Source organism: Ochotona princeps, chromosome 3, assembly GCF_030435755.1.
Source record: "Ochotona princeps isolate mOchPri1 chromosome 3, mOchPri1.hap1, whole genome shotgun sequence".
Classification (NCBI taxonomy): Eukaryota; Metazoa; Chordata; class Mammalia; order Lagomorpha; family Ochotonidae; genus Ochotona; species Ochotona princeps.
Window position 1 is genome coordinate 79,450,067 of NC_080834.1, and position 12,212 is coordinate 79,462,278.

General features: G+C 40.2%; 1 protein-coding gene across 1 annotated transcript in view; it reads right to left on the reverse strand.

Annotated features, from left to right (window-relative positions):
• The window catches only part of CCDC191 (coiled-coil domain containing 191), a 95,716-nt gene that overhangs the window by 63,709 nt on the left and 19,795 nt on the right, over nt 1-12,212 (reverse strand). Inside the window, exons 5-7 of the mRNA XM_058661908.1 lie at nt 7,134-7,312; nt 4,116-4,339; nt 1,156-1,309 (exon numbers count right to left, since the gene is read on the reverse strand). Of these exons, the coding sequence (XP_058517891.1) occupies nt 1,156-1,309; nt 4,116-4,339; nt 7,134-7,312 (557 nt within the window). The remainder of the gene's footprint in view (nt 1-1,155; nt 1,310-4,115; nt 4,340-7,133; nt 7,313-12,212) is intronic.

Consider the following 12,212-nt stretch of genomic DNA (forward strand, 5'->3'; position numbering starts at 1 on the left):
AATGGATATTGATGTTTTTGTTTTTAGTTTCATTTCTTCAAAACACTTTTTTTTCTCATTAAATTATTCACTGACTGATAGGTCATACAGTAGCATCATCTTCTTCAACAAGGTTCTTGATTTTCTTTTTCATTTCTTCAGCAACACATTAATCATTCAGTAGCATGTTATTTAACTTCATGGTATCATAAATTTCTTTTTTTTTCTTCCTATTGATTTTGTGTGGCTTTTTCATTTAAGGGGATGTATAGTAACTGTGTAATGGAGACTGTCATACCCAGTGGCATGTTGTTTAACTTCATTGCATTGTAAATTTCTGTTTTTCTTCCTGTTGTTGATTTTGTTGTGGCTTTTCACTTGAGGGGATTTATAGTGACTGTGTAGTGGAAACTGACATGTCCAGATGTGAGGATATGAGGCAAAATGCATCTCTACTTCTGGACTGAGGATGGACTCCCAGTACAACTGTTGGATGTGTCTTGACACTTGGATGCTGGACTCTCTGTCATTGTCCATACCCGTAATGACGGACTTATGACTGTTTATGAGGAACTTTGCTGTTGTAATGATGTCAGAGAACTCAGTGTGTGTGTGTGTGTGTGTGTGTGTGTGTGTGTGTGTGTGTGTGGTGGGGAAGGATCTGAGGAGGGGGCAGGGGAAATCCCAAGGTCTATGGAAGTGTATCATAAATGATAACAATAATTAAAAATGAGAAAGAAAAAGAGAAGGAAGGACTCCACAAAGCATTGCTTTAGGAACTGAGCTACTGATGGGAAGTCATAGTTTCTTTATTTTTTGAATAGTAATAACAGAACTATCCTAACACCTCAAAGGAGAAGGTAAAGTTTCAAAAACTGCCAACACATTACCTTGGTAGTAAAATGCTACTCTGAAAGGTATAGTTTAAGAAGTTCCAAATTTATCCCCTAATCTCCCAAGATCCATCCGAGTATATAAAGAATAGTTCCAGAATCCAGAACATGGGCCTCCACACCATGCCAGCTAGATTACACAAAATAAACAGTATGTGCGATTCTGACATTTGTAAGGTGGCTCAGGGGAGCATGGCATTTATTTTACCCCATCTCTTATGGAGCTCCTGGTCATTTATTTTATACTACAAAATGCCAAATAAGGAGATAGCATAGTTCCCACCTGATGATTTTCCTTGAAAGTTTGGATCAATAACTTCTTCATTTCCCTTTTTCTTTCTCTTGCCATTTTTCCTTCATCTAGTTGAGTGTCGGCACTCTGAAATGTACTTTCTTCTGGATTCTTTTGAGAATTCTCTTCTTGCCTTGCCTTCTCCCTATTAAAAATAATATACATGTACAATAGATTTAAAAACAAGTAATTACAACCAACTATAGTGGAATCAACACTGATTTTCATCAGAAAACACATATTTTTCTTTTGAAGGGTTATTCCTTTATAAAATACAGATTAAGTGAAATAAATTATCATAAAGTACCCTGAAAAGAGAAATTCCAATAGATATTTTTATCAAAGTATTTCTGTAAAGTTTAACTTTGGACAAAATTTGAGAGTTAACGACTAGTAAGTATTTTCTAATATGGATTAATTTCTCTCTCTTCCTATAAGAGCAATAGAAAAAGATCCTCAAGTAAAGAAGAAATAAGATTATAACTACGTGGATTTTACAAGGGTTTATGGGAAGAAACATGATAAAGCAATTAGGTGTCACTGAATAACAAACGGTACACAATGCCATTTATCACCATTAAGGAGGTTTTCCAGCGTAAAATTACTATATTCTTGGTTCTAATCCAGGCAGCTCCACTTCCCATCCAGCTCTGTCTCTCCTCCTCTCTGTATATCCAGCTTTCCAATAATAATAAAATCTTTAAAAAAAAATTACTATATTCTCCTTTGTAAAGATCACGTGTTTTGGAAGATATACTCTAAAACTATGCAATGAACAGATTCAGGATTGCTTACAAACAAGTTTTTTTTTATTTTAAAGATTTATTTATTTTTATTACAAAGTCAGATATACAGAGAGGAGAGAGAGAGAGGAAGATCTTCCGTTCAATGATTTACTCCCCAAGTGACCCCAACGGGCCGGTGCTACACCGATCTGAAGCCTGGAACCAGGAACCTCTTCCGGGTCTCCCACACGGGTGCAGGGTCCCAAAGCCTTGGGCCATCCTCGACTGCTTTCCCAGGCCACAAGCAGGGAGCTGGATGGGAAGTGGAACTGCCGGGATTAGAACCAGCGCCCATATGGGATCCCGGGGCGTTCAAGGCGAGGACTTTAGCCGCTAGGCCACGCCGCCGGGCCCACAAATAAGTTTTAAAAAGTTCAACCAATAAGAAAATTTACTGATTCTTTGCAAACTATTAATGTTATAATTACATTAGATGATTATAGGTAAATCATACTGGGCATCAAAAAAGTGTAATACTAATATTATAAATCTGATTTTTAAATAAACTGCATTAAACTACATATGCATGTTCATCTATTATGAAAGTACAGTCTGGAGAGATGTAAAAACCATCAACATTTCCATCCAGAAGAAACTGATGTCAATTCTAATTTTTTAATTTAATAACTTCTCCAACATTTCATAATGTCTGTTATTATGAAGTTATTTTAATTACTTTTGAGCATAAATTTTTATCTGAATTTCTGGTAATTTTCTTAGGGCAGTTTTCCTAGGACTGGAATTGTCAGGTCAAGAGATAATATCATTCTATGGCTCTTGCTATTTATTTCCAAATTGCTTCTAGGAAAGTTTAAATCAGTTCATCCATCCAGAAGCAGAGCATATTATCTATTTCACTGTAAGCATGGATAAGATTCTAACTTTTAAAAGCAATGACTGGTCCGTGAGTTATTTGCTGAAGTGCCCACTGTGAACACAGCATCCCGCTAACATCAAATTCACTTGCTTCACAGTTTATTTTAGGTCAGCCTAGATTTTCTAGGGCTTGGGTGCAACCTGAAAAGCAAGGTTGACCTTAGAAATAGCTCACTAGTGTTTACTGGTGATTGCTTTCTGAAAGGCATAGCATCTGGAAGAGGTCTGAACCTGGCACTTGAGGGAGTGAAAAGCAAGTCCACTGCCATGCTGCTTTAAATCCAGTGGAATAAGAGCAATTAAGAACACAGGAAGGAAAGCTCTGTAGGCTGATCGAGCGGAAGGGATTATCCAATAGATGTCTCTCGCCTCTCAGTTTGAGTGTTCACTTGAGTCACGGTGTTCCAGAGGACTTTCACAGTTCATGCATCAGAGCTATTTCTCAGAATAAACACGTTAGTTCTCTTACGAAGCTCATTTTCTATGTGAGGATGATAGCTACATCCTGTGAGGACTATTTCATTCTCCTTTTGTCAGAGATATTCTTTTATGTTATTGGTAGCTTGTAAGGTAATGGTGACTTTCCATATGATTATCAGAAAAATAAGACACAGACACAGTTTAGAATAGGACAAGGCACAACTGCTGAACGTGCATTATGGAATATCAAATCTTCAAATATCATTCAGCCAAAGAACTGCAAACCAATCAATAGAATAACTATTAAAGTGTGAAATACTGGAAATCATTATATTCCCAAGTGAAGAAAAGGCTGTAGTAAATTGGCCCATTGCTGGCAATGCGGCAAATAGATATAACCCATTCTAAAAGCCATTTGGCAATGTTTCAAAAGTCATATAAAGACGTATACTGTTTTACTCAGTAATTATACCCTTAAGATTCTATCTCAATAATGTAATCCAAAAGAATTAAATACTTCTATGCTTAAGCATACTTACTACAATACTAAAATAGCTGACATGCTTACTTGAGGAAGTCATGACAAAAATTACAGAAAAGAAACTTAACACAGGGACATACAGACCTCAGGACCCTAGACAACGTGTTAATTACCATACACAAAGAAACAAATTAAATGCCCTTCATGGTTGTAATGAAGTGTGTAAAGGGATCAAGATCAGACAGAAACATGGAAAAATGAAATTAATTTGTTAAGAGAGTGGAATGCTGGGCTATTTCTCTTTTGTGTTCTGCTATTACAGTATTTGTGCATTTTTAAAACTAGAGCATTTCTAGAAAAGTTCTCAACGGCTTATCATGCTGTCTTACATTTTCCAGGCTTCCTCCACAGTGCGTCTCCTCTCTACTATCTCCCTCCTCAGCTTTATCATCTCTCTCTGAAGCTCCTCCTCCTCTCTCTTGGCTTCCAGAGCCTTCCTTTTCTTTTCTTCTTGCACCAGGTACTGAGCCTCCAGGAAGGCTGACTTTTTCATGGTCTTTTCGAGTCTCTGGAATTCCCGTTCTTTCTCGCGTCTTAAGCGATTTTCTTTCACCTTGAAAAGAATTGAACAATGGTGTAAAGTCTTTCAAGAGGAATAGGAAATGCAGAAGCTTGAAACAAATGTTCCAGGTCAGAACACAACCAGTGTGAAAGTTTCTGACCCAAGGCCCCACTGGTGAGTCGGAGGAAATTCATTTTAAACACAAATTTATACGTGAAGACAGATAAAGAAGACCTGGAAAAGTTGAGAATCTAGTATGTCAGATCTCAAGTTCTGGATTCCTATGTATTCCTGATTTCTTATGTAAGAGGTTGTTTAAGGAGCACTGCTCCTTTTCCCTTGGTCCTATCCACATTCTAATTTAAGAAACAGTAGGGGTAGTCTAGTGGTTACAGTCCTCACCTTGCACGTGCCAGGATCCTATACCGGTCATGGTTCTAATCCCGGTGGCCCTGCTTCCCATCCAGCTCCCTGCTTGTGGCCTGGGAAAGCAGTCGAGGACGGCCCAAAGCCTTGGGACCCTGCACCTGCGTGGGAGACCCAGAAGAAGCTCTGGGTTGCTGACTTTGGATCGGTGCAGTTCCAGCCATGGTGGCCATCAAAGGATGGAGGATCTTTGTCTCTCCTCCTCTCTGTGTATCTGATTTTCCAATACTAATACTAATACTAATACTAATACTAATACTAATACTAATACTAAAACTAAAAAGAATAGGGATACTTTTTAGAGGAGACATTGTGAAGGATAGAATAGTGACTTATTACCTTAAGGTACATCACAACTTTATCCATTTCTATCATTATTTAAATATGTGATTATGTGGTCAGCACAGTGGCTCAACAAGCCAGTCCTCCACCTTCAGGACCAGCATCCCATATAGGGACAGGTTCTAGGCCCAGATGTTCCACTTCCAATCCAGCTCCCTGCTTGTGGCCTGGGAAAGCAGCAGAAAATGGCCCAAGTCTTTGGGCCCCCGTACCCATGTTGGAGACTTGGAAGAAGTTCCTGGCTTCTGATAGCTCAGATCCAGCCATTATATGGCCATCTGGGGAATGAACTAGCAGATGGAAGATTTCTCTCTCTCTTTGTGTATTTTCTTCTCTGTGAATCAGCCTTTCACAAAACAAAACAAAACAAAACAAAACAAAGCAAAACAACAAACCTCACTGATTCCGGGTCCTATCTGGAAATTAAAGACATGAGCATTTTGAATAAAGCACATTCACTTTTTAAAAAAATTATTTATTTTTCTCTTAAATTTTGCTTATTTGAAAGGCAGAGCAATACACACACACACACACGTACATATATATACAGAGAGAGAGATTGATCTTCCATCTGCTGATTCATTCCCACTGCAACAGCCTCGCTAGGTCTGAGTTGACGACAGGAACCCAAACTCTACCTTGGTTCATCATGTGGGTGACAGGGGCCTCAGTACTTGGGAATCTTCCACTGCTTTCCCAGGTGCACTAGCAGGGAACTGGATTGAAAGTGGTACAGTTGGCACTCTAGCAGGGAGTTATATGGGATGACAGTATTGTAGGCAGCAGCTAAATCCACTGTGCCACAACACTGGCACCCATAACTTATCATTCTTTCATTTTTAAAAAAGTAGTATTTATTTAAAAGGCAAGGAGTGTGTGTGTGTGTGAGGGAGAGAAACAGACAGACAGAGATATCTTCCATCTGCCGGTTCATTTCCCAAATGGCCACAATGGCTTGGGCTGGACTAAGCTGAAGCCAGGAGCCAGGAACTCCACTGGGGTTTTCCATATGGGTGGCAGGGGCCCAGGTACTTAAGCCATTCTCCCCTACCTTAGTAGGAGCCTTAGTAGGCAGCTCGATTGGAAGAGAACTCAGGTGCTCCAATATGGGAATGTGGGCATCAGAGGCAGTGGCTTAGCCTGCTGTGCACAGTACTGACCCCCAAACCTGTTATTTCTTCAGAGGTTTGAAAGGCTCTGAGCTAATCAGTGATCCCTGCTCCCCTGCTTCTCTTTAACTCTGCCCTTATCTTACTCTCTAGCTGTGGTAAGTCTTCTTGACAACAACTATGTATCTTAGGGGCCATTCTCTCTTCCCTATTGTCATAAATCCAAGCCAGGATGATACTTCCACCCGTTTCTGCAACATTGCCAATGTTGAGTAGGTGTATCTTACTGGTATAAGCAATGATTTTCAAATTTGGCAATCAAAAATTGAGAAAGTACATGTATAGGTGACTAATTCTAGTTCATTCTTAGCTCTGGACATACGGCAAAGGCTAGGTCATTCTGATTCCCTGAAGCTCCCTTTAAAAGTGTTGAGATCCCAGGCTTTTTGTTTTTTGTTTTTTTCTTTTTCTATGACCCACAGTTCTCTTTGGAGAAGAGAGTTCCCACATGCCTTGTAATTCAAAGCAGCTGAACTAGATTTAATTCAGATCTGTCCTCCTTTTCAAATGATAATCACAAAATGAGTGTTTCAGTTGTCTAAAAGAGAATTACAACATTCACCAGAATATTCATGATATTAATATATTAAGGTCACAATACAAAACCAAATTTAAGACAATGTTACCTACATTTATAACAAGAAGTAATATGTTCAAACTAATAAAGTTCAGTTCAACACTATTGGTGAAGATCAATTATTCCCCTTTTTTGTCAATTATTTCCTAAACTCAGATTATGAGAATTATTTTCCTTCTAAAGTTCTTATATTTTATCTTTATTCTTTCTAACCAAACCACAGATGGCATCCTTTTTCATAATAAAGCCTAAATCTTTATTTAAGCTTATTAAATGTGTTACACAAAGACTGTTTCCTGTTATCCATTTTAATTTTGTTTTTCCCTCCCACCTGCTTATGTCTCATCTCCATGGTAAGACGAGGATCCTTCTGCTGCTTCTTGTCTTGGTTTTCCTTCATTCCAAGATCTTCCAGTATCCCAGAATTCACCACTTCTTTATGGAGCAGATGGTCTAAGAATTTTTGAACAGTGGTACTTTCCTCTTCTTCCTCCAAATAACCACAAAAATCTGAGGAAAAGAAAAAAAATGGGAGAAGGGTTAAAAACTTTCAATTTTGGTATAAGATTTATAGTTATATAAAGAATTCCGATATAAGAAAAATAGAAAGCTGTGGATCCTCATTAAGTATCTGATTCTGCCAAGTGGATGTGCAAAAGCCCTTAGTGGCTACCTTCAACAAAGAGGAAACAAAAATCCGCCAAGTCACTAAAGACAACTGCCAATTCTAAAGTCAACCTAGAGAACTGGACTGCTTTAAAGACAAAAAGATTGGGGCTAGTGTGACTGCTCAATTGGTTAATGCTCCACCTTTTTTTTTTTTAAATTGGAAAGGCAGATATACAGAGGAGGAGAGACAGAGAGGAAGATCTTGCGTCCGGAGGTTCACTTCCCAAGTGAGCTCAATGGGCCAGTGCTATGCCGATGCAAAACTAGGAGCCAGGAACCTCCTCCAGGTCTCCCACGTGGGTGCAGGGTCCCTAGGCTCTGGGCCGTCCTCAACTGCCTTCCCAGGGCACAAGCAGGGAGCTGGATGGGAAGCTGGGCCACCAGGACTAAAACCGGCGACCATATGGGATCCTGGCACGTGCAAGGTGAGGACTTTAACCACTACACTATCATGCCAGGCCCATTGTTCCACCTTTAAATGCCATTTTTTTTTTTTTAAAAATATCCATTTTATTTTCATTACAAAGTCAGAAATACTGAGAGGAGGAGAGACAGAGAGGAAGTAGAGCTGCCAGGATCAGAACCAGCGGCCACATGGGATCAAGGCGAGGACCCTAGCCACCAGGCCACACCACCGAGCCCTTTAAATGCCATTTTTGTCCCAGTTGCTCTGCTTCATGCCATTTTTGTCCCAGCTGCTCTGCTTCCTATCCAGCTCCCTGCTTATGGCCTAGGAAAAACAGTAGAGGATGGGACACTGCACCCATGTGGGACACCTGACTTCAGATTGGCTCAGCTTTGGCTGAAGCAGCCATTTGGGGAGTGAACCAATGGATGGAAGATCTTTGTCTCTCGGGCCCGGCGGCGTGGCCTAGCGGCTAAAGTCCTCGCCTTGAAAGCCCCGGGATCCCATATGGGCGCCGGTTCTAGTCCCGGCAGCTCCGCTTCCCATCCAGCTCCCTGCTTGTGGCCTGGGAAAGCAGTTGAGGACGGCCCAATGCATTGGGACACTGCACCCGCGTGGGAGACCCGGAAGAGGTTCCAGGTTCCCGGCTTCGGATCGGCGCGCATCGGCCCGTTGCGGCTCACTTGGGGAGTGAATCATCGGACGGAAGATCTTCCTCTCTGTCTCTCCTCTGTATATATCTGGCTGTAATAAAATGAATAAATCTTTAAAAAAAAAAAAAAAAAAAAAAAAAAAAGATCTTTGTCTCTCCTTCTCTCTGTAAATCTGCCTTTCCAATAAAAATACTGGCAATGGCAGGATTGGATGATGGACCTATGACTGCTTATGAAGGAATGTAGTATTATAATAATATAGGGGAAATCAGTGCAGGGGTGGAGGGAATTTGGGGAGGGCATAAGGAAATCCCAGAGCCTATGGAATTGTCTCATTAAAATGCACAAACACACACCCCAAATGTCTAAGTCTATAATATATTTTGTCACATGCTTATGAGAGTAAAACCATCCCCATAGTTATAATAGTGAATGTCTGTCAATTCCAAAACTGTCCTTGTGGTCATCTGTATCTCCTACTCTCACTCCTTCACATCTTCTATCCTGCTCCAAGCAAGCACAGACCTGCTTTCTGCCACTATAGATCGGTTTGTACTTTCTAGAATTCCATATAAATTAAATCACACCTTCTATACTCTGGTCTGACTTCTTTCAGTCAGCATAATTATTTTGAGAGCCATCAATGTTGCGTCTATCAGTAGTTTATTGTTTTGGATTGCTGTTGAGCATAGTATTCACTGCATGGACATACCACAATCTAGTTACTCCCTCAACTGTTGATGGAGATTTTGATTTTGCACACATTTTCATTATTAAAAATAAAACTGTTGTAAACAATTACGTACAAGTCTTTATACATAATGTGCTTTATTTTCTTCTGGAAAAATGCCTAGCAGTGGAATGGTTGATTTACACAGAAATTATGTGTTCAAATTTTTAAGAAGTAAACTGTTGTTTAGAAAGGGTTTACAGTTTCATATTTCCGCCAGCAGTATGGCAATATGTCAGTTTCTCCATGTTCCTACCAATACAAGCATGGCCAATCTATCACATTTAAACCCATTTTAAGAGATATGTAGTAGTAATACATCAGAGTTTCGATTTTCATTTTCCTAATAACCAATGATATTGACCGTTTTCCTTATTGATGTCTAAGTCATTCAATATTTAACAAGGTACAATGGCACGCAAGCAACTAAGCAAGACAATGTGGGATGCAGTTGATTAAGGGCACAATAAACCTCCCACTACCCATACTTGAGCAAACCTCATTATACTTATTGAAATGTTGGGATTTCTTAACACAGTGCATTGCATCTTTTAGATTCCAGCCAAATATTAATTTTACTCATGTTAAGATCATGTCAGTCTTCAACATGGTTTTTGGGAAACTTCACTGACACCTGAGAATTACATTAAACACATCTTGTGGGCTTGCATTGTGGTACAGGAGGTAAACCCATCCAATGAGATGATGGCATCCATACAGGCATCTTTCCTGCCCTGGCTGCTCCCACTGGTGGGCTGGGAAAAGCTGTACAAGGCATCTCAAGTGTTTGGGCTGCCCATGTGGGAGACTCAGATGAAACTCCTAGCTCCTGGCTTCAGCCTGGCCATTGCAGCCATCTGGGGAGTGAACTAGCAGATGGAAGATATTTCTGCTTCTATCTCTTTCTCTGTAACTTGGCTTTCAAATAAATACATAAATCTTAAAAAAACTGATCTTGCTCTTTGAACTCTTGACCAGTTTCAGTGTTGGGTGTGAACTCCTGAGACCCTGTCTCTAATTCTTGATGTGCTCTTTGTCATCTCCTTCTAAGAAGTTTTCCTATTTCAATTGCTTAAAAATCCTGAACTGTCGGGTCTGTAGCAGTAGACCAATGGTTAAAGGCCTCACGTTGAATATGCTGGGATCCCATACGGATGCTGGTTCTAATCCCGGCTGCTCCACTTCCCATCCAGCTCCCTGCTTGTGGCCTGGGAAAGCAGTTGAGGACAGCCCAAGGCCTTGGGACCCTGTACCTGGATGGGAGACCCAGAAGAGGCTCCTGGCTCCTGGCTTCAGATTGGCTCAGCTGCAGGAATTGCGGCCATTGGACAGTGAGTCAACAGATGGAAGATCTTCCTCTCTGTCTCTCCTGCTCTCTCTATATCTGACTTTGCAATAAAAATTTTAAAAAGATTTATTTATTTTTTATTTATTTTTATTGCAAAGTCATATACAGAGAAAGGAGAAACAGAGAGGAAGATCTTCCATCCGATGATCTACTCTCCAAGTGACTCAATGGCTGGTGCTGCACCAATCCAAAGTCAGGAGCCAGGAACTTCCTCCAGGTCTCCCACGCGGGTGCAGGGTCCCAAGGCTTTGGGCCGTCCTCAACTGCTTTCCCAGGCCACAAGCAGAGAGCTGGATGTGAAGTGGAGCTGCCAGGACTACAACTGGCATTCTATATGGGAACCCAGAGCGTTCAAGGTGAGGACTTTTAGCCTCTAGGCCATGCCGCACATCCCAAAATAAACAAATCTTTAAAAAAAAGTACTGAACTGTCTTCACTTGGGAGGATGATAGCTTCTTACATGTTCATCTGCTACATCCTTATTCTATTGGTGGAATAAACTTAACTTTATCCTCAAATGCTGTTTTCATTATTCTGACTTGGCACCATCGACAAGGACCAGACTGTAGGTAACCTATGGATTACTGAAGTCTCTGCTTGCTCTCTTATCTTACTAACTTATCTTTCCAACTTTGTAAGCTTTTTCTTACTCTATTTTGGGGCTCTTTCGTCAGGTTTTTTCTCTTAGCACAGTCTGTTTTTGTCCTAAAGTCTATTTTTTCTGATCGTGTCATCACTCTTACTCTCTTTTGGTTATTTAATAAATGAATCTTTAAAAAAAAGACAAGCTTTCATAACTTTGTGACTCCTCCAATTGAGCATTTTGTAGTCATAAACAAAGAATGTTACCTGGTGGGTTCTCCAAGGACATTTCAGCCAACCTTCAACACATTTACCTCAAAAATCTCAGACTTTGAGAACATTTAAGAAAACCTCATTGGATTGATGTTATGGTGTGGCATGTGAAATCATAACCTGCAAAGCTGGCATTCTGTATGGGAACTGACTCGTGTCATGGCAGCTCTACTTCCAATCGAGCTAATGGCCTGGGAAAAGCAGCATAAGATGGTCCAAGCACTAGTGCTCCTGCCACCAATGTGGAGATCCGGACGAAACTCCTGGCTCCTGGCTTCAGCCTGGCCTAGCCCTAGCTGTTGTGGCTGTTTAGGGAGTGAACCAGGGAATGGAAGATCTTCTCTCTCTCCCTGCAATTCAATAAAAATGTATAAATCTTAGTGGAAAAAAAAGAAAACCTCACAAGTTACCTATGTCTGATACTAGCTCTGCACTCAATTGTGTTATCTCTTTCATCTTTCAGGAAACAACTAGGAAAGTAATAACCTCCCTTGTAAATGACAAACGACAAAAATATGAGAAGCATTTTGTAGAAGAAAATGGGCCATGAATGTTTTCACAGAATACTCTCCACTGAAGTAGTTATTCAATGATACATGGGGAAGAGGTGCTTAAGCAACATTAATTGCAATTACAATCAAAAACAGAATTACAAATAATAAATTTATATTTATTTCTGTATTTAATTGAGAGGCAGAGAGAGAAAAACGACAGAAATAGGGAAATCTTGCATTTGCTGGTTTCAATCC